Source organism: Malaclemys terrapin, chromosome 5, assembly GCF_027887155.1.
Source record: "Malaclemys terrapin pileata isolate rMalTer1 chromosome 5, rMalTer1.hap1, whole genome shotgun sequence".
Taxonomy (NCBI): Eukaryota; Metazoa; Chordata; order Testudines; family Emydidae; genus Malaclemys; species Malaclemys terrapin.
The window spans coordinates 98,479,852-98,502,781 of NC_071509.1; the positions used below are offsets into that span (position 1 = coordinate 98,479,852).

General features: G+C 44.0%; 1 protein-coding gene and 2 long non-coding RNA genes across 19 annotated transcripts in view; 1 reads left to right on the forward strand and 2 right to left on the reverse strand.

Annotated features, from left to right (window-relative positions):
* Window positions 1-211: 211 nt before the first annotated feature.
* On the reverse strand, window positions 212-2,908 carry LOC128838255 (uncharacterized). Its single transcript, XR_008445136.1, has 2 exons — window positions 2,294-2,908; window positions 212-457 (listed from the first exon to the last, which is right to left on the reverse strand). It is a non-coding gene; the product is annotated as an uncharacterized LOC128838255 (long non-coding RNA).
* Window positions 2,909-9,730: 6,822 nt separating this feature from the next.
* Window positions 9,731-22,930, forward strand: part of LOC128837676 (uncharacterized) — a 68,474-nt gene continuing 55,274 nt past the window's right edge. For both annotated transcript variants that reach the window (XR_008445017.1, XR_008445018.1), the window contains exon 1: window positions 9,731-9,989. This is a non-coding gene — a long non-coding RNA (uncharacterized LOC128837676). The remainder of the gene's footprint in view (window positions 9,990-22,930) is intronic.
* CAMK2D (calcium/calmodulin dependent protein kinase II delta) overlaps window positions 15,078-22,930 on the reverse strand; it is a 263,534-nt gene continuing 255,681 nt past the window's right edge. For 15 of the 16 annotated variants that reach the window (XM_054028973.1, XM_054028971.1, XM_054028980.1 and 12 more), the window contains 2 exons: window positions 21,809-22,037; window positions 15,078-17,087 (listed from right to left, as the gene is read on the reverse strand). In XM_054028973.1, the coding sequence (XP_053884948.1) occupies window positions 17,084-17,087; window positions 21,809-22,037 (233 nt within the window). In that variant the 3' untranslated portion in view covers window positions 15,078-17,083. Of the gene's footprint in view, window positions 17,088-21,804; window positions 22,038-22,930 lie in introns of those variants that run through there. The other variant, XM_054028977.1, reaches the window with a different exon arrangement.

A 22,930-nucleotide genomic window follows, 5' to 3' on the forward strand; every position in this document is an offset into this window, starting at 1 on the left:
TATAGCGGGGTAGAGGTGTACTTCCCCTCCACCCCTAAAGTACTCTGACTTCTACATATGTAGTGTGTTTCTATTATGATCAGGGTTGCTATTCATTCATCTGTCCTCATGAGAACTATTTCTAGTATTTCAAGGTTTGAGAAGCTTCCTAGAGACTTTTAAAAAAAATATGAACATACTAAATGACTTGCGAGCTTATGTGTGGAAGAGATATTTTCATTTAATTTATTGAGATCAATTCAATGAAAATTATATTTTTTCCCTTTGTATTTCAACCATTCCCTATTTCCTTTCAGCTCCGGCTGCTGCAACTACTGAGGTTAAAACAGAAGGATGCAATGGAATCCCTCCTCTCTGCCGATTCTTCCCACAGTGACTTCTAACACTCCAGAACGCTTGACGTGTCATGCGATACATTCACTCTGTCCTCATCATATACCGGAGCTTGAGACGTTTCCTAGAGACATTTATAAAATATGTGAACTGAGCATAAGACTTGTAAGATGATGAGGTGTAGAAAGGTATTTTCATTTCATGTATTGACATTAATAAAGGGAAACATTTATTTTTCCCTTTGTGTTTCAACCAACTCTCATTTCATTCCAGCTGAGGATGCAGTGACTTACAGAGCTTAAAACAGTTGGAGGAAATTGTATCGTGCAGTGGATTCCCTCCTCTCTACTGATTTTTCCCACAGTGATTTCTAAGGCTCCAAAATGCTTGACCTTGTATTATGCAATACACTCACTCCACAAGAACAGGTTTCAGAGTAGCAGCCGTGTTAGTCTGTATCCGCAAAAAGAACAGGAGTACTTGTGGCACCTTAGAGACTAACAAATTTATTAGAGCATTCTTAGGCTCTAAGGTGCCACAAGTACTCCTGTTCTTTTCACTCCATAATGAAATCCCAACTGTCCATATTACAATTTACGTGATAATACTCTGTTGATTTACTCAAAGTTTAAATTGCAAAATGAAGGATATCGATGCAAAAAAGTTACAAGAAAATTAAGAAAGGGTTAAACCTTAAACGTTGTTGACATAATGTGTTTGCTATATATTTCTGTGGTTCAGCTCTTCTCTGATCAAAATGTCATGTCTGAACTGTAACAGGCAGCTTAAGCACAGTATAACAGCATAACAAATATGAACTGGAAAAACTTTGCAAGAAAAAAGATGTGCATAATTTTCCTCTAATGTCAGAACGAAGGGAGAGATTTCAGGTGGCCCCAAGGGGTTTTCAAGCTTCGAGTGTCTCTGAAGGGGAACGGCAAGGTGGCAATCTGGGAAATCTTCCTGCTGCTTTTGCAAAAATCTCTCTGAAACGACCTGAGGTGAGAGTTCCATTCAGATATTCCAACACAGACTCATCAGCAAGTTGGGCATGTGGAGACATGTTTGGTTGCAGTGATGGAAAATGGGACGCTCTGACCAGGAGGTAAGGACCATAGGCGTGCGCAGCACATTGCATTAGGGTGTGCACCCAGGGAATGTTTTTTTTTTTTTTTAAAGGCAAACATCATAAACAGCTGGGTGTGGGAGGGGGTGCTATGTGCAGGAAGGGGCTCAGGGCAAGGGACTGGGACAGAGGAGGGTGTGCGATGTATGAGGGGGCTCAGGGCAGGGAGTTGGGATGCACAAGGGGTACAGGGTGCAGGCAGGGGGCTCAGGGCAGGGGGTTGGGGTGAGAGGTGCAGGCAGGGGGCTCACGGCAGGGGGTTGGGGTGCAGGAGGGTAGGCTGTTTGCAGGCAGGCCCGGGGCTGGGGATCTGGGCTCCCCCGCCCTGGCAGGCAGGCTCGAGGGCCGGGCAGAGGGGGCCGGGCCGGGCCGGGCAGAGGCAGCCAGGGTGGATCGCAGGGCGCCGGGCTGCTCCCAGGGCTGGACTCTGGACTCAGACAGACCCCTGGGACTCCCACGCCCCATCCAACCACTCCCCACCCCCTGACAGCCCCCCCCCCAGAACTCCCAACCCATCTAAACCCCTCTGCTCCCTGTCCCCTGACTGCTCCGATCCCTCTCCCCACTCCTGCCCCCTGACAGCTCCCCCCCAGAACTCCCAGCCCCCCACCCCCCCACTCCTTGTCCCCTGACTGCCCCCTCCTGGGACCCCTGTTCCTAACTGCCCTCCAGAACCCCACCCCCTACCTAAGACTCCCTGTTCCTTGTCCCCTAACTGCCCCCCAGGACTGTATCCTGACTGCCCAAAACTTTCTCCATTTCCCCCAAAAAGCCCCCCCCCGTTTCTTGACTGCCCCCTCCAGAACCTCCCTGTCCCTTCTCCTGCCCCCTTACCCTGCTGCTCAGAACAGGGTGTTGGGCTCTGTGCGAGCCGAGCCGGACATGTGGCTGCGCTCCCCAGCACAACAAAACCCGGTCCCTGGCCCTGCACAGTGCTGCCGGACCGGGTTGCAGGGGAGAGCTGCTGGCTCAGAATGCAGGGCGGATCCGGCTCCTCTACAGCTGCTCCGAAGTCCAGCCCGTGACTTTCCTGCAGCCCTCCCAGCCGCTCGCTCTGCTCTGCCAGGGGAGGGGGGAAATCCCGGACATTTTGAGTGCTTTACAAATTCCCCCCGGATGCTATTTTTAGCACGAAAAGGAGGACATGTCCGGGTAAATCCGGACGAATGGTAACCCTAATCTAGGACAAACTCACAAAGAAGTTTAGAAAGTTAAATACCAACATTTTTAGAAGTACTAATCAAAATCAAGTAATATTTTATACAGGATTTAAAATGAGATGCGGTGGAATTTTAAAAGCTGTTACTATTTAGTCTATCTGTGCACTGTGACAATAGTTTCAGATCATTTTACGCCATTTGTAACAGGATCTTTATGTCAGTCATTTATTTATTGTTCCTATTTATGTAATTATCATAGATATTTGTTTCTGATCAATAAATTATTTTATATAAAATGGCAACCTATAGCAATAATGATTTGAATTAAATACCTATTGAACCAAAAAGAAAAAAGGAGAAGAGAAAAGCCCTGTAATCGTTCAGCCTTAAAACCCCAATTCCAGAGAGTACTTATGCACGTGACTAACTTAAAGTACGTGAGCCATCCCACTGCTGTTAGTGCTCCAATCAGGAACATGCTTAAATACATTGATGAATCAGTGTCCCAGTTCACAATAATTCCATATTAAGAATAATAGTTACTGAATGATAATTAGCCTTTTCATTCAAACAGACCCCACACCACACCTGAATTCTGCCATCTTTTCCTATTCTACTTTTTACCAGGTTTCAGAGTAGCAGCCGTGTTAGTCTGTATCCGCAAAAAGAACAGGAGTACTTGTGGCACCTTAGAGACTAACAAATTTTTACCAGGTTATTTTTCCCCAGAAAACCTTGGCCATTTGGATGCTTGGTGTAGTAGACGGTTGTATTGGAAGAGGCTAGATTGGTGCCCTTTCCCCCACTAAGTAAGAGTGCATGCATCCCTTAATACATATCAATTGTTAGTTTGTAATTAGCCTGTCCATACCCCATCCATCAGGTTTATGTGCATTCACATACCCTCTCCCCCCACCCAAATCAAATCAGGTTTGTATGTATCCAACACCTACGCACAATACACTTACTAGCACTGCCCCCACTATTAAGTTTGTGCTCGTATGCACTATTATCAGGTTTGTGCCCCCACCGCCTGATCCCATTACCTTTGTGTGCACCAGATCCAATTCATTCTTGGGCATACACCACAAACAAAATTACATGTGAATAATGAGAGCAGGAAGAGGCCATTTTGTATCAGGATTATCAAAGGATTATTTGTCACCTCTAAAATGCAGCTCCCCATTTGGTGGAATACATCAATTAGTTACTACTGGAATGGGGATGGGAGAGGTGCAGCAGGGGTGGAGTCAGGCCAGGGCTGGGGGTAGAGGGGGCTTGAGCACCCTCCAGCGCCACTAGAGTCTGCGCCTATGGTGGCTACCCCTTTTGCCCTCCCCCTACTGGCCTAAAATCAAGCTTGTGTGCTCATGGACTGCATGTTCCACCAACAACCAGTTTTATGAGCACAGTGCATCAAAATTTCAGTTGTAATGTGAATAATGACTAAAACCCAATAATTAAAAACTATTTGAAAAACAAAACAAAACTAGCCCTTAGACCAGACTTAGTGAGGATTTACCTCTCTACCAAATCTGGGTACGTAGATAGTATTCTGAAGAGTTGCTACTCAACCCTAGCACTGCCTAGGACAAATTTAAGCCAGACACTAAAACTGGAGATTTCTTATTGAAAAGTTTTTAAAAGAAGTCAAACAGCCACTACATTAAATGTTCCAATAGTATAAAAACAAATTGGGTGTGAGTTCTCACAATGATTGTCAATCTCCCTTTAGAGAAAAAACAGGAACATATTCCCCACTGGCAATCCCTTTTATAATGCAACCGAAAATACGGAGTTGCTAATAGGAGCCTCTGTACATTCAAAGTCAACACATGTCGCCACTGCAGAAGCCTTTGCTTGTCTTTCCTCTGAGGTTCTAAAACAGTTCTGATGTGGGCCTAATCTTATAAAAATTGTTCTATGGACCATTTCCTCACCTCTTCGAGATCAGGTAACACCTTCGTGGCAGGCACAGCAAATGCTTACAAAGAAAAGTAGTACTAGGAACATATTGACAGTAATTTCAGTACTAGGAACGTGAGATCTGCCTGCTCACTGAAGACCACCATCAGGTCCTCCATGTGCCACCACCGATACATAAACCTCAACTTGGGACGTGCTGGTTTAGAGGCACGTACAAGGAGTTAACTCTGACAACAAATGCCTATCCTTTCTTATGGTGCAGGTTTTTTTCAGTAGCTGTGCCTATCGGTAGTAGTAGTTCTTTCCTGCTCAAGTCTCTCTGCCTTCTTTCATTCCTTGGTGGAGTGGAAACCTACAGGTTATATTGACAAAACACAATTACATTAAAATGAGAGCAAAAAACAATAACAAAAAACAAAAACAAAAACAAAAAAATAGACTGTATAAACAAGTCAAGGATTGTAAACAGATTGGTTCACAGCCTCCAAGATGTATCCCCCTCTCTGGTGGTACATGGCAGTAACAGAGCATGTGGGAGCCAGACACATTCTTCTTCAAAGTCTAACTAAATCATTACCCCTATGGTGCAGAGGGGAACCTCCCGCCAATCATTCCATCACACTGTTTTTAAGCTGGGCTACATATAACAAATCAATTCATTTCCTTAAGAAGCCAGTGGGCGATTTCTATCATCTAGGATTTTAGGCCTTCCTGTGGGAAAGCCAACCTTAGGGGGATAAAAAGGGAGGAATACGCTACCACTAGATCCCCACTTAAGCTCGCCTTTATCCTACCATTGGTAGGCAGGAGGAAATAATGACAGGTTTGTCTCCAGCTTTCATCCTAGAAAGAGATGAGGCTCTGGTTTCTGTACAGAACACAAGGTGTTGCCACACAACGTAATTTTTGTGCCACTGATATTGCAAGCTACGCCCACTAGAGCTGTACTAGCACTGCCCCAGCCCAATGTGTGCATGCTCGCTAAAGGCCCCCCACGTGGATCATAACTGTACGAAGAACAACCCAAGAGAGAAGTATGTGCAAAAGCATCTTACTCCATGGCACCTCATCTCACTTCCATGTGGCACAAGTAAGAGTCCCGTGCAGATGGCTCTATCCCTGCACGAATCCTCTGCAGCAGGCTCCGAGCAATTTGTAACTAACTTTCCTCAAGCAAGAGACTAGCCGTTTGCATATATGCTGCAGGGGAGTTGGAACTAGGGGCACTGGGGTGCCCAGCATGAAGTGGTATTAGCAAGCGAATGCACGGTTTCCATCATACATGGGGTTTACAGTGTTGTTCAATGGCTTTCAGCATCCCCACTATAAAAATTGTTCCAGACCCCTGAATTGCTGTTACCATAGGTGCCAACCCTTGGGAGCTCCAGGGCTGGAGCGCCCACTGAAAAAAAATTAGTGGGTGCTTAGCACCCACTGGCAGCCAGCTCCCTCCGTCCCTCCCTCCTCAGTGCCTCCCATCCACCAGCAGCCCAGCTGATCAATTCCTCCCCCTCCCTCCCAGTGCCTCCCACCCGCCACAATCAGCTGTTCCACAGCGTGCAGGAGGCGCTGGGAGGCAGAAAGAGGAGCAGGGATGAGGCACACTCGGAGGAGGGGACAGAAGGGGGTCAGACGAGGTGAGGAGGGGGTGGGGTGGGAAAAGGCAGGGCGGGGGTTGGGGAAGGGGTGAGGGCAGGACCTGGGGAGCAGCGGGGGCAGCAAGAGGCGGTGCGGGGGTGGGAGCTTAGGGGATGAGGGCGGGTGGGGCCGTGGGCAGAGTGGGGGGGTGGAGTACCCCTGAAACCCAGAGGAATCCGGCACCTGTGGCTGTTACTGTACAGATTTCCTGAAAAAGGTGATTTGGCTCCCCTCCCATTACCCTGTGTTTATTTTGTCACCTTAGCCTGTCCTAGTATTCACACTACTTATTTCCCTCTCTCCTCAACAGCTTCCCCTGAACTTCACCCTGGTGGGGAATACACATCTCCAACACCCCCAGAAAGTAACCGGAGAGTGGGAAACATTGCAACCATGGCTATCTGGGGGGTCTGGTAAGTCGGCCAGAGTGGTGGAAGTACAGAACGTCACAGCATAAAAATTTTATGTTTCTTCGGGCAGAATTAGACCCTCGCTAGCTGAGCACCATCTTTCGGAAACCGGCCATCGGCGGGCGCCCCCCACTGGCCTGGCGGAAAGCCGCCCAAAAGCCATATGGCTGCAGCTTTTTAAGGCCCAGCCGCCCTGGCCAGGCATTCCTTTTCTATGGCTGGAGAGTTCTGCTTCTGGGACAGCAGCTTTCTGCTCACATACCCGATGGGATGTCTCTCCTCCTTTCCGTCAATCTGCATTGGCACCACCCCCAGCCCTGTTCTGAAGCGTCAGTGAACACCAGAAAGAGCTTGTCAAAGTCCTGCTTTAACAGCACCGAGCCCTTGACCAGAGCCTCTTTCAGAGCACAGAGACGCCTCTGCCACTGCTTGGTCCAGACCACCTTATCTGGATTACCCTTCTTACATACATATCTCATCGTGGCGCTCCAGCCTCTGCTTTGCCCCTCCTGCCAACTCAAAACCGGCCACCCGCTCCTCTTTCTCAGGCAGTGCCTGTCGCTGCTTCCCATCCGCCTTCCTCACGGTGCCTGCACCGCTTTTACCCTCAGCCGCAGTCCCTCTCATGCCGCCATCTGGAAGCCTGGACCGAGCCCCCCCGCCTCTGAGGTGCTTGCTTCATCTGGTCCCAACCATTCTGATGTTCCCGGGGTAGCGGGGTTCTACTGGCTGTGGGCAGCTCCTAGTGCCGCTTCTCCCCATTGAGCCCCCCTTTCCCTGAGGGCCTGGAGCAGTGTCAGAATTTCAAAGACCAGGGCCCCCGCTTGGGCATGTGGCCCTCTGCTCCTAAGCCCCGCCCCCGGATCGTGCCACCTCAGAGGTTCTTTCGGGCCCACCTCACAGTCGGCGCTCGCAGTCCTCTAACTTCTGGCCCCACTCAAGTTAGTGGGTGTTTTGCAATGTTAGCCATCTGCACAAGGGGTCAACAGCTACACAACACCCTGCTCAATGTTATCAGAACACCGTCCTACATAAATATAGCACAGCCCTTCAGAAAAACAGCCATGAAATATACACGGACTTGATAAAATCATGTAAACTCATGAACACTCCATGTTTTTCTTTGTCTCTTTTTACTGTTGCTCCTTTAAAAAAAAATTGCATATGAATGTTATTGTTTCCATTTAGGTTGCACAATTAAAGGCACTCATCAATACTTATAATGACTTTGCATTATGTATCCATCCTTAAACACTGCAATATGGTATATGAAGGATGCAGGCTAGATACTGTTGGAGAATCTTACATTTTGCAACTCTTGACTTTTGGGTCTTCATACCCTTCCTACGTGGAAAGCCTATGGGAAAATATCTGTCTAATTGGTTTCCCTTCCCCATTCTCCTGCTGCTAGAAGAAGGACAGACAATCAGAGCTGCTGCATGTGCTAAGGAATAGCGCCAGTCCACAAAGCAGGCTGTGCTTTCTTCCTCTCCCCTTGCGAGCACAGGGCTGGGGAGTTCCTAAAGCACTCAGCACTGAGCAGTCAGAATGAGGGGGGAGGGCAGCAGCTCCTTCTTGGTCCTGCAACCTTCAGCCTGCTCTACACTAGAAAGTTTTATCAGCAAAACTTGCCTTCTGCTGGCACAGCTTGGCATGTGACCCCACTTAATTTGGCAAAAAGCCTCCATTTTTGCTGTCATAGCTCTTCCCTTTTTCAAAGCTCTAGTAGTTCTTTGCCAATATAGTTATAGCAACACAGTGCCAGTATGAAAGCAAATGTATCTGTACTGGCAGAAGACATCTTTCAACAATAGTCCTGTCATAAACAGATAGTTAAGGGTTAATGCCTCTTTACCTGTAAAGGGTTAAGAAGTTCACCTAGCCTAGCTGACACCTGACCCGAGGAACCAATGGGAGGACAAGATGGTTCAAAAGGAAGGAGGGAAGTTCCCTTTGTCTGAGTCAGTTTCAGTTTTGGCCTGAATGGAAAAGATCAAGGAATCAGCTCTTATCAGAGTAGTGAGTATTAGAAAAGGAATAAATAGGTTTTGTTTATTTTCTTTTTGTAACTTGTTTTGGGCATTACGGAATAATCAAATTGGGTATTCTTTTGTGTACTAAGTTTTTGCCCAGGGGAACATCCTCTGTGTTTTGAATCTGTTGTCTGTGAGAGTAACTGGTATGCTAATCTCTCCCAGAGAGTTTTCTTTTACCTTTCTTTTCTTTAATTAAAAGCCCTTTTTTTTTAAGAACCTGATTGATTTTTTTCCTTGGGGGGGGGGGGTGGATCTGGATCCACCAGGAGTTGGTGGGAGAAAGGAGGGGGGATGGTTAATTTCTCCCTGTTTTAAGATCCAAGGGGTTTGGATGGTGTTCACCAGGGAATTGGTGGAGGAGTTTCTCAAGGCTACCTAGGGAGGGAAAGTTTTTTTTGGGGGGTGGGAGGGGAAGACAGAGTTTCCCAAGTGACTCAAGCTATTTGGGTGGTGGCAGCTAGACCAGATCTAAGCTGGTAATTGAGCGTAGAGCTTCTCATGCAGGTCCCCACATCTGTACCCTAAAGTTCAGAGTGGGGGTGAAACCTATGACAAGTCCCAAAATGCAACAGTCCCTTCTAAGGGTACCATATTTTAGGTTCCCAAAAAGAGGACACAGAGACAAGAGGGAGCTGGGGGGGGGGTACTTGTGGCGGGGGCAGTGTGTGGAGCCTCCTGGCTCCCCCTGAGCATAGGAGCCAGAGGGGGGACATGCTGCTGCTTCTGAGAGCCACAGGGAGCCTGCCTAAGCCCCGCTGCGCCGCTGACCGGACTTTTCATGATTTGGTCAGTGGTGCTGAGTGGAGCCGCCAGGGTCCCTTTTTGACCAGACGTGCCCTAGCAGTTTTGCTCGTTACAATGACAGGTGCAAGCCCAGGACACAGGGATGGCCCTCAGTCAGGGCGGGGAGCTGGGGCCTGGGTGGGCAGAATCCTTCAGCTATGGCTTGCAGGGGAATGGACCAATTAGTTGCAGATGAAGGGGAGGACCAATCAGTCAGTGGACCAATCAGGGCTCCTTCTGAGCTGCAACTTAGCCACGTTTTTGCAGAGCAGACATTTCCTGTTACTTGAAAAATCTGCCCAGAAAGAGAAAGGAAGCTCAAAAAAGAGGTTGTGGCAGGGAAAACCTGGACATATAGTAACCCTATGGCTTTGGCAGTGAATTGTCGGATACATTTTAAACTCTGCTGCTGTCACACCACCAAGCCTGGGAGGCTAGTGGACAAAGAAATCTCCCCTGGAGCTGCCAATTTTCTCCCAGTGTTGATAAGGGGGTCACTGGCCTAGAAGAGCAGAGACCAGCACCAGCAGAATCAGCACTTCAAATCAATACTGGGAAGACACTACAGTGTGCTAAGGTATAGGGGGGAAGGGGCTGTATTAATTTGTGTGCTAGGAGTTGGGCGCAGTATTACTCCAGGTACTTGAGAGGGCAGGGTGTGTTATTAATCCAGGTGCTGGGGATCACTAATGGGTAATTCATAGGTCAGGTGCTAGTAAGAGACAGAATGAATTGGTGTTTGTGTAGGGTTTTTTTTTTTGGGGGGGGACTCCTTCACACCAATAGGTAGGAGCTGGAAGAAAACACCCAGGCAGACACTGCTTTATATTAAATTATATAAATATAAAATGCACTTGGATTTTGGGCACCCATTAAGATTATGACAGGTACCTCAGTCAGCTGGATAATATTTGCACATGCACCCAAGGGCTTGTCTACATGGAGCAGTAATCCACTCTACAGGGGTTCTGACTTCTAAAGCACACTAAGGTGTTCCAGATTAATTGGTCCTTGTAGACCTTGCTGGTGCACACTAAAGTTTCCCTAGTGCACTTTAAAGGAGTATTATTTCAAACAACATTACAGTAAAGTGCACCAGCAAGGTCTACATGGACCAATTAATGTGCAAAACATTAGTGCACTTTAGAAATCACACCCCTATAGAGTGAATTAACCACCAGTCTAGAGAAGCTCTAAATGACTCAGGAGACTAAGTACCATATTCAAAACTTTTGAAAATGGGACGTAGGTGCCTAAGAAAATCGTCCATTATATAAGTTCCTAATGACTTAGCTTCTTTTTAAATTGTAAAATTTGTCCCCTCTCATTGCACCACAAAGACAAGGTGGCCCTTCTGAAAATGTAGGTGGAATGTCTCAGTCATGCAGTCCTTTCACGTGCAAAAATCCCCTTGACTTCAGTTGGAACTATGCAGACAATGGCAAGATTAAGTCCTCACTGTTAATTGATATGTTTCCTTCCAACTAATAATTGTTTAAAGATAGGGAAGCTGAAATCCTCTTTAAGCCATTTGAACCATTTCCCTGATTGTTAATACAGCTAATCTGGGGGACTAAATATCTTTTGCTGGAATATATTGGAAAGTTACTGAATATAAAATATGATCATAAGTATCCAAGAAGTGAGAGCTTACAATAACCAGGGTCCAGGGATATCTCCAAAAAGACTAAACAAAACAAAGACACCCTTGTTAAAAAACAGATCTTCCAGCCATGACACACCCTATGTTGCTTGTTCATAGTAGAAAGAGGTTCATGAAAAGTATGGTACTTTTTCCATTGTGGAACACATTGGAACTGTTTGGGCAGTCCCAAATAGAAAACATGGAAACACAAACATCCACCAGGTGGCAGCATACTAAAATATTTATTGCATGGTGCCACAAAGAGATGCTCAAAGTGATGTTAAAAACATTTCCCAAAAATCTAACCTGATTTTTGTTGTTTTTTTTCTCTCTCTTGTCAACCAGTTTATTTTATACACTGGATTATATTCTAATCTGTCTACCCCACTGTAAACGCGTGGTAAATCCATTGGCTTCAAAGGAGCTACTGCAAATTTACATCAGGGTAGCTAAGATTGTAATCTAGTCGTTATCTGTAGGGCCCTACCAAATTCACGGCCATGATAAATGCGTCAAGGACCATGAAATCTGGTCTCCGCCTGTGAAATTTGGTCTTTTGTGTGCTTTTACCCTACACAATACAGATTTCATGGGGGAGATCAGTGTTTCTCAAATTGGGGGGTCCTGACACAAAAGGGAGTTGTGGGGGAGTCACAAAGTTATTTTAGGGTGGTTACAGTATTGCCACACTTACTTCTGTGCTGCTTTCAGAACTGGGTGGATGGAGAGCGGCAGCTGTTGGCCAGGCGCCCATCACTGAAGGCAGCACCCCACCAGCAGCAGCACAGAAGTAAGGGTAGCAATATCATACCACACCACCCTTTATTTCTGCACTGCTGCCTTCAGAGCTGGGCAGCCAGAGAGTGGTGGCTGCTGACTGAGGGGCCTGATCTGCAGGCAGCAGTGCAGAAGTAAGGGTGGCAATACCACACCATGCCATCCTCTGGTGCTGGTGGTGGCTCTGCCTTCAGACCTGGACTCCCGGCCAGTAGCCGCCGCTCTCAAGCTGCCCAGCTCTGAAGGCAGTACCACTGCCAACAGCAGTGCAGAAGTAAGGGTAGCAGTATTGCAACCACCCCCCACAATAACCTTGTGACCCCCACAAAACTCTTTTTTGGGTCAGGACCCTTACAATTACAACACCATGACATTTCAGATTTAAATAGCTGAAATCTTGACATTTACTATTATAAAAATCCTATGGCCACGAAATTGGCCAAAATGGACCCTGAATTTGGTAGGGCCCTAATTATGTGGATCGATTTCAGTATTATCAACAATACTTGTAACATAGTAGAATATCTGTGGGACTAGGTTAGTTTCATACAGCTAAACCACTCCCCAATTTATACAATAAAGAAAATTGCGTTTCCTTTAAATTTTCAAAAGTGCTGAAGTAATTTCGGAGCCTAAATGTAGAGCTGGGCAAAGAATGGTAATACCATTTTGTGTTACAGATTTTAAAATTTTGTTTTGATTTGGAACAAAACCCCAAAAAGTTGAAGTCCTCCACAAAATGGAATTGCTGTTCTTTGCCCAGCTCTACCAGGAACCCTGGTTTTGGGGCAGTCCACCTGAGCCAGGGACTCCGGAGCCCCAACTCTATGACAGCCCATCATGTAAGCTGTCTTACAGGAAGCCAAGAAGTCATGAGCCTGGGAGCTAAGACTCCAGAGGCTTCCACGCTCTGGGCTCCCCAGCAGCCCACCAGGTGGACTGCCAAGGACCTCGACAGGTGAATTGGCAGGAAACCAGGTTTTTCACTGCATTGTTAGCTCTAGCTATAACGTGAGTTTTGCACCTAACCCAACACCCATCCACACATAAAAATCTGTAACTTAAGTTAAATGGTACTTTAAACTTGAGTTAGTTGGCCAGTTGCAGGGAAGGAGGGATGAAGTTTGGGTGCTGCTGATGCTCGAGCTAGCAATGCAGTGGTGATGCCACACTTTGAGTAACAAACCCACCAGCTACTCTCACTCAAGTTAGGCTGTCTCGAGTGGAGTAACTTGAATGAGGCAACTGCTGCAGTGAAGACAAACCCTTAAATCTTATTTGCCTACTCACTTTTGAAAATGGGGTTTATGCTACTAAATCACCTAGGGGCTTTTGAAAATTTATCTCCATGTTTTTTAATTTTGTTGAAGGGTCTGAGTTAGTTCCATGTATTTCCTATATTTCACAAGAGATCTAAAGTCCTATGCACTTAATTTATCTTGAAGAGTATTGTACATTGAAGTTGTTGAATAGAACTTACCCTAAATAACATCGTCAAAACTGAAAACACTGACCATTTCAGGAAAATCTTGAAATCCCAATATTTCACCCTAAACATATCATATCTCAAACTTTTTTTCCTTAAGACCAGTTGGGGTTTATGACATATTGTTTGCTGCTGATATACTCATGTAGAGCTTGTGCTCCTTTTCTGTTATCAGCCTGAGGGCAAGAACTATCTTCCTATGTCTATGTACAGGACCTAGCAAAATTGGCCCCTGATCCTGACTGGTGTGTTTCAGCTCTACCACAATACAGATAGTCCACAGTAATAATATAACAAACATACCTTTGCTCTTTCACATTCTTATGTGCATTATAATGTAGTCCCGTTGCTGACGTGATAGTGTAAATGTTAGGATACAAGCAAAGGCTATGTTGAAGACTAGGGTTAAAATTTAATCCAGTTCATGTTAAAGTTAAATTTTGTGTTAACCTTAGCTCTATCTACCTATAATTTATGTTACTAAGGGCTGTGTGAAGCAGACAGTAAAATAATGTTTAACATCAACATGACATTTTAACTATGGCCAGTTTTTTCCTAGAATAGTCCGTTCTTTTTATAGTAACATATTAGTTACTCAGAAGGCATTTTAAAACATCCCCAGGCAAAAAAGCCTCCCCGTGCCCTCCCCTGCCGCGGCTCCGCTCTCCCCTGCCGCGGCTCCGCTCTCCCCTGCCGCGGCTCCGCTCTCCCCTGCCGCGGCTCCGCTCTCCCCGGCGGCCAGAGTGCTGGGAGGAGGGCGGAGAGCCCGGCCGGGGCTCTTCTCTCCCTGACTGGCCGGAGCACCGGGAGGAGGGCGGCGAGCCTGGCCAGGGCTCCACTCTCCTCGGCGGCCGGAGCGCCGGGAGGAGGGCGGCGAGCCCACCGCAGATCCGCTCTCGCTGGCGGCAAGCCCGGCCGGGGCTCCGCTCTCCTCGGCGGCCAGAGAGCCCGGCCGGGGCTCCGCTCTCCCCGGTGGCCAGAGCGCCGGGAGGAGGGCAGAGAGCCCGGCCGGGGCTCCGCTCTCCCCGACTGGCCGGAGCGCCGGGGGGAGGACGGAGAGTGCGCCCGGGGCTCCGCTCTCCCTGGTGGCTGGTGCGCCGCGGGGAGGGCGGTGAGCCCAGTCGCGGCCCTGCTCTCGGGCCGGAGCACTGCGCCGCCCCCCTCCAGGTGCCGCCCCAAGCACATGCTTGGTGGGCTGGTGCCTGGAGCCGGCCCTGTATATCAGGAGCGGGTGGGTGAGGTTTTGTGGCCTGCAATGTGCAGGAGGTCAGACTAGATAATCATGATGGTCCCTTTTGACCTTAAAGTCTATGAATCTATGTATATCTTTTCTCTCCTGTCAAGATCTGCAGTGTTAGACTCATGGTAACCCTTACAGCATCCTGTTTTTACAGGCTATAGGATCTGAAAAATAATACCAACAAAAATTTTAAAACTCTAAAACATTTCTAAACGCTTTCCTATAAAATATCAAATATATACAAAATTCATCATCATGGTGTATACTAAAGGGAATAATACCAGGGCCTTAGGAGAGAGAGAATTTTTGAAAAGCATACTAAATTAAAGACAGAATCAGGAAAGCCACTGCTTACAAACTGAAGGAAAACTCTGTTATTGGCCTATCAAATACTTTAGCTGCTCCTTTCAACTAATAGTTTGGAAAAACATATAGATATTTTATATTACACTGTGCTTTTCCCCCCCCATGCTTTGCACAACACAACTTATTATGAAATAAAACCACAAACACAATATCGGCAGAAATCACAAATTTATTAATCCTTAAATATATCTGTCAGTCATTTACCATTATGGCAAGAAATATGTACACTGTGTCCCATGGTAAACTGCAGTGTTCCAAAATGACAGACAAGTGTATAATTCGATTGTGGTGGAGAGAACGAGTCACAATTTCCTCATGTCTTGGTGTGGAAGACAAACTTGATCTACAGTAATACGTCAACACCACATGCTATGTTAAAAATGTAAAAAAAAAAAAAAAAAAAAAAAAAAAACCCCACCCTACACCTAATTGTGTTAAATTTAAATACATTTATACTACTTATAGCTGCTTCACAAAAAAGTAAAGAAATTAATGAGAAAAAAATTAGGCCATTACTTTTTTGTTTTTCACAGATCCCATTGGCAGGTTAATATGGCTCAACACATTTACTGTAAATGCTTATTTTAAATATACATTTTTTTAAATCATGTAATATTATCAGAGCAATTTAAATCCATCTACTGTACATCCACTAATAACAACATCAAAGTGTAAAGGAACGCTTTTGATTTATAATCAACACAGAAAGTAAAATTATACAAATTAGGAAGTCTTCCCATTTTAAAAATTTCAGGCTGCTGACAGCTGTAAATTGTAATTGCTAAAAAGAACACTGATTGAGATATCATGCACTATTCAGCACTGCAGAAAACATTTAGCCCCACTGATAATAAAACAATGAACAACAGCAAAAAAAAAAGGGAACAGACAACCCCTCTATTTTTCTATTAAAAATGGGTGGGGGGGAAAGGAGGGAGACTAAATCTAAATGTTTGCAGGAATATACATTCACAGATATAAAACAGAAGCAAAAACAGTCCAGGTCACAAAGTATACGTTTTAAATGGACACTGAGAGCGTTCCCTGCTTACTGTACAGGTGTATGCAGCAACAGAAAAAAACAAAAGCGTTAGTAAGTAATGCTGCATTAGTTGTTGTCCCTAACATTATGCACTGTGCAAGGATTTTAATAAGCCAAGAGAAAATGGGGGGAAAAACACCATTGTAAAGTATTACAGTATTATTAGAAAATTGGTATATTCATGATGGTTTTCCAGAGTAGTAGCCGCTACAATGGAAAGTAAACAAACTCTTTATACTAAGCTTGTAAGGCCTAATATTTCTAGGTTAAACTAACCACATATCTGGACTAGAGCATAAACAAAATAAAATAATCCTCTAAAGCTTCCTTAATAAATTTACTGTACACCCTGAAAGTGATACAAATCTATTTTGTTTTATCCTTTCACTTTAATCATCACAAATTTTAATTTTGCTCTTCTATCACCCAATATAAATTTTCACTTAGCATAAAAAAGTAAAGGTAAAGAATCAAAACAGAAAGACAAAAAATGTTACTGGCCAGAACAGTAGAAGTTAATTCTAAAGTGGTCAAGCCAGCAAATGATAAAATTTTTCCAGTTTAATAACTAAAATGGCTTCAGTTGGTACCAATCCAACATATATTTGCTTTCACATTCATCAGTGATTTTATCCATCTTTGTGTTCCAATAAAACTATTCTGCAACATTAGCAAAGCTCTAATTGGAAATCTCATCGATTTCTACTATGACCCAAAGCAAAACCCAGTGGTTTTGGAAACAAATAAGCCAAAAAACAGTTGTTTAAAAAACCAAAACCAAAATGAGAACATGTACTCTTTTTTCTTTTTTATAAACATAGTAATTTTAAAGTTATTTGTTAAAACTTAGCATTAATAAAGAAAAATGACAAATGGATTGTGTATCTATTACTGTACACTGATTTTGTTTTGTTTTGTCATTTTCAATTTGCTGAAGTGTAAACAAAATGTACAGATGAAATATACAACAAAATGATGCATCAAATGCATTACATGTAGAACTGTCACAGCTTCATGCACTCAGAAACATGCATGAAGAGAAGAACAGGATGGCCCACATGGTAACCAATCAGGTGCTTTGAGTACGGAGAAAGCAAGAGTGGCATTGTAGAATTTTAGCTAGAAAAAGGAAAAAACCCAATATTGCTGTTATTGACTTAGCAATATCACCACTTTATGCAGCACACTACAAGTGTTGGAAAAGTACTATAAAGTCTTCCCCAATCTACAACCTTGCAGGATACTGCTTTGAAAAGCAAGCAAACAAACAAGTAAGCACTTACATTGTTCTTTCCCTCTTCAAATCACTTTATAAACACCAATTAACCTTCACTACCTGCCAGGAAGTTGGTTAAAAGTATCCTTACTTCAGAGCGTGGGAAACTCAGGCAGAAAGCTTTACTGACTTGCCTAAGTCCACAGAAGGGATTAAATTCAGAACTGAGCATCAGTCAGTCCAAAGGGCATCTAAATTGGTATATTTTACACCACTTTATGGTACCCTCAGTGTGCATACTCCACAAACTTATAATGACTGACAGATTCACATACAACTTAACAATATATCATTTACATCCCCACTTTACACAGCACCTTTGAATTTGGCCCAGTAAGTTGTGAATGTCAGAGTGTGAGCTGATATCATTTGCATGCAGAGGTGCCAGAAGAGGTGGGTAAGAGGAAAAGAAACTAACAGGAATGTGTAAGAATATTTAAAGTAGGCCACTCAATATTATTAATATCATTATTATTTATTATTTGTATTTCTATAGTGCCTAGAAGCCCTAGTCATGCACCACAGTCCCATTGTGCTAGGTGCTGTACAATCACAAAACAAAATCTTTATGTAAGCCTTCTTTTGGCTCCTCAGTATGTAATTTATAACAACTTAGATTTCCTTATACCAGGGGTCGGCAACATTCGGCACACGGCTCGCCAGGGTAAGCACCCTGGCGGGCCGGGCCAGTTTTATTTACCTGCTGACGCGGCAGGTTCAGCCGATCGCGGCCCCCACTGGCTGCGGTTTGCCGTCCCGGGCCAATGGGGGCGGCGGGAAGCCACGGCCAGCACATCACTCGCCCGCGCCGCTTCTCACCGCCCCCATTGGCCCGGGACGAACTGCGACCAGTGGGGGCCGCGATCGGCTGAACCTGCCACGTCAGCAGGTAAATAAACTAGCCTGACCCGCCAGGGCGCTTACCCTGGCGAGCCGCGTGCCGAACATTGCCGACCCCTGCCTTATACACTAATAAATGGGTACAAGGGAATCTAGTGAAGTATTACATCATGTCTGAATTTGGCCTTTGGAATCAGTTTCAGACTCAGTAGTCCCATGGCTGCTAATTCCATGCTGAGACCAGGAGACTACTCTTCTCTGTGTGTGTGCATGTGTGTGTGTCCACGTCTGTTCAGTAGTTTTGCAAAAATAAGCTAAAAGAACTAATTCATAAGAATACTGAATACAGAAAAAGTTAACAGAGATAATCTCTCATCAAACGTATCACTTCAGTAGATACAAGCACAGTGGAACAGATGGAAACCAAAGCTTTTCAGTAATTTTCTTGACTCAGTTAAAAAATAATCTAAGTTTGTGGCCATTTTATGAGCCATGTCAAAGAGAAACATCTCTGTGTGTATACAGCAGCATAGGAGCTCAGTTCTGGCCTCAGATTTAATGTGCATTCATCCCTGCAGTCTTGACAAATCAGCTACTGTGCTTGCCCAAGCTGATTTGACACGATCCAGAGAAACATATTCCTGCAAAGGCGGAAGCCAATAGCTATGATTACTTTTGTAATTTTATTGTATTTGAAATCTTTTTCTTCAGCCAGTCTGAGAAGATTTACTATGTATTACAAAGTGCGTTAATGAATGGAAAATATAACATTAATAAATATTCTTATAATAATAGATCTATATCTGATGGAGTGCAAGTATTCTAAATCCAAGAAAGAAAGAAATAATAAGGATATGGTTCTGTGGAATTCCAGTTTTGTGAGGCTCCAGAATGGAGATACATTTGCATTGCTATATTCTCTGTGAGAATTGATGGTAAATTCCAAGACCTTATAAAAGATAATCAGGAAGGTTTGTAGAAAGTGACTTCTATGTGTTAGTCATGTTGCGTTAGTTAAAAATAGTGAGCCTCATTAAAATACTATACCCCACATCGATCATTTACTCCCAAAACTGTAGAATCTATGGCTTGCAGGAATTACTAGGCAAAATTCTAGTTATGCAGGTGGTAGATGGTCATTAAACTAAACGATCATTAATCTTCCTTCTGGCCTTACTTCTATGCATGTGTGTATGTATGAAACTACTTGGTTCTCTCTAAGTACTTAGCAAAATACATGCAAACAGAAAAGTTTAAATGGAAAGGACTAAAATTTTCCCTAATCTAGTCCCTGTCATCCTGGTAGGAACCCATGTTTTTCAGTGAGTATCAGGATGAAATATTTATTCTTAGATACTAATCCTTTCTGGACTTTGTCATTTATGCTTTTGGCCCCCACCATGAGATGGGGCAGACCTGTTCCACATATCCCTCCAATGTAAAACCTGTGTCTTACAACCACCAAAATCTCTCCTTTTCTGTTACGCTAAATATACTTGGTTAAGCACTGGCAGTGTGTTTGGAGCTGTGCAAAACAGAGAAAGACAATGCCCCTGCCAGCAACAGGCTTACATTTTAAAATAAACACTATGGTACAAACATACAGATTAATAGATTATAAAGCCAGGCGATGGGTTTCTCTAAAAACAGCATTTTCTTCCTTTTAAAGTTTAACATCACTTTGTTCTATCACTATATTTCATTGGTTGACAGATTGACATTGCAAGGCTACGTGGAAGAAGCATGTTGTAAGGAGGGAAGGTAATTGATGCAACAAGGCAAAGTGGGAATGCCAGGTATAAAGAATAGCACAAAGGCATAAGCGGGAGAAACATAATAGTGAAGTTACGTGGGAAAGGAAAATTAGAAAGAATAAAAAAATAAAGAAATGAGAGCAGAGCTGTAGGCATGAATGGACTGAGGCAGAGCCTTGAGAGTGAGGACAAGAGGCTTGAACATGATACCAGAGATGACAGGAAGACAGCTGAGGGAATCAAAGTTGTGAAAGGAGCAGACAAAATGGATTATTACAAGAGCAATTTTGGATAGACTAGCTGGGGCAATGTGGAAAACAGGGAGGCTATGGGAGAAGGAGATTGTTGTAGTTAAGGCAGGAGATCACCAAAGGAAATGCGTACAAGCACTTTTTAGCTGTGAGGATGGAAAGGATGGATTTTTCAAGATGTGGTAGAGGAAGAGCCAAAGGATTAAGCGACCTCATGGAGGTAGAAAGAGGAGTCTAAAGTAACACTGAGGCCTTGTCATCCGAGTTTGCAATCTCAAGAACTGCCTCCACTAAGTACATTGATGTGCAGTCCTCAAATGTAGATGTGCTGCTACAGTGCAGTTTAACTTGGGAACATACCAAAGTAAGCTGCAATGGTATAGTATGTTTACATTAGGAGTTGACACACTGATGCTGTTGCACCAATAGGAATTTTCTTAATTTAGACAGGGCTGCAGTTTACAAGCCTGAATCATGGGGAGAGCAGTGGTGTAACTTACATTAATGAGTGGGGGAAAAGCAGAGGGTTGAGAGGAAAGATGAGGGGCCAGAACCTCAGCTGGTACAACCTGATGTAGCTATGGGATCAATGGACGAACATGATTTACACAACTGAGGATCTAGCCTGAGGAATTCAGTATTTTGCATGCTGAGTCTAAGCTGCTATGATTCCAAGGATGCAATATCAGAAGGTACTTAGAGATGCCTGAACACAGTGGAATGGACCACAAACAGAGGGAGAGATTTGAGCGTCAACCACACAGACATAGTAACTGAGGCAGTGAGAACTGACCAGGTCACTCAATGGGAAAGTGTAAAAGGGGGGAAGAGAAGAATTTATGATACTTTTTTGTATCTTATAATTTATAAAGTAAATAATCTGATTCTAAATCATCTAGCTATGTACATGGCTATTCTGTGTAAGCACTAGAGCTAGCTGGAAAACAGGAAAATGGCTAACTTTTTCATTTTTTATCAAAATTTTGTTTGTGTTGAAATTTTCCAGCCAGATCTAAATAATTATATGTTTCCTATCATTTCTCTCTTTACTTCCTGCCAGTCCCCATGGACTGTATTTGTTATGCCCACTTTTGTGTCTTGTTTCAGGCCCTGTCTACATTAAAGAAGCTTCCGCCAAAGTAATTAATTACAGCAATGTGATTACACCATTGTAAACCCCTTCATGTAGACATGCTGCACAGGTAGAAAGTGCTGCTGACACCTGTGACGCTCAATCCAGGGATTTACTGAAGTAACCTGCACTGGTGCAAGCCCGTCTATGTTAGTGGTAGTGTAACCACATCAGCTGAGTTACACTGGGGCAAACTTCCTTAGTCAAGAGGAGGCCTAAAATTAACACAATTTAAACTCTTCAGGGCAGAAACTGTCTATGTGTATGTACTTGTATGTGTCCGTACTATGTGTACGTACAACACCTAGCACAGTGAAGTCCTAAGCTTAAATGGGCATGATTGTAAACAAATAATAACAAAAAATATGACAAATATTTGCACTAATACTGTATGCAGCATACTGAATTATTAAATGGACTTTGCAGAATTGACAGCGCAGAAGTTACACTGCAATGCTACTTTTAAGAGAGTGAAAGTTTTATAGAGTTTAAGGCCAGAAGGGACTTTAGATCATCTAGTCTGACCTCCTACATAACCTAGGACATCCTTACCCCTGTAGCTAATACTGTTTGGATAGATTTCTTACTTGATCGGTACTGTTGGTGACCCTGAACAGTGAAAATGAACATTCTGCCATTTGCCATCACGGCGGTGCCAGACCCGGGTCTCCTCGGACTGCATAGTCTTTGGCATTCCACTTCCGTCCATGTACTGCGTCAGCCGTATGTATGCAATGCAGGCAGCATCATCGCCCACAAGATGGACATGGGGATTGAGGATAATAGTGTGGATTGGCTTATTACCCTTGGACAAAGCTATGGAGGGAAACACACACACAAAATCAATTTTTCCCAAGTAAACCAACAGAGTTAGCTATGTCCCTCAGTACTGAAAACGGTATGTAAATATATCAAGATTGGCAGATGCTAAATACTAACCACTGTTTTACTGATAAGCAAGAAAACTAGCACAAAAAGTTGCAGCAGTGGGACGGGAGTGACACTACAGAAATGTATCGTGTTCTATCTCTTCTATCAGAAAATCATTCTAAAATAACAGTGGTCTATATTAATGTGCCAAATAAATTACAGTAATTGTCTGCTTTTCAACCCTGATCAGTTTCAAGATGTCTTGCCATAATAAAGACACAAAAGAAGGATGCGTAATTATGTTGTTCCCTTTCCTTTGTTCACTTTTAGAAGTGAGGTCACGGGATGAATCTCATTAGTTAGCACCTGAGCTCTGCTCATAGCAATATATTTGCATTATTCCTATCTCTGATTCCTCACGGCTATAAATTTCCTTCTTTTATTTTTTTTTTAGTTGGTATTTCTTATTTCTTATGTGCTACCTTTGTTGAAATGATCTCATCAAAGTCTTTGGCCAGATTTCAACGTGATTATTATCCAAAGTGATCTTGATTTGTTTTATATGTATCGGTTGATGGTTCTAGTGCAGTAGTGAAAGCGGTTACCAAATGCTTTATTTATGTGGTTATACTTCTCTGTACTTTAGAAATGTAGTAAAAAGACATTTAAAAACAGAATTACTTTCTGTGATTTGGGATCTGTGTGTGTCATATTGTGAACTCCATGTTGTCTTGTGACCCAGTTTTGTTTCAGGGCTCTACTTTGCTCTGTAGCAGCCTTTGTGGATTAGAGCATCCATTTTGCAACAGGGACTTGACTCCTAGTAGAAAGCCTATGTC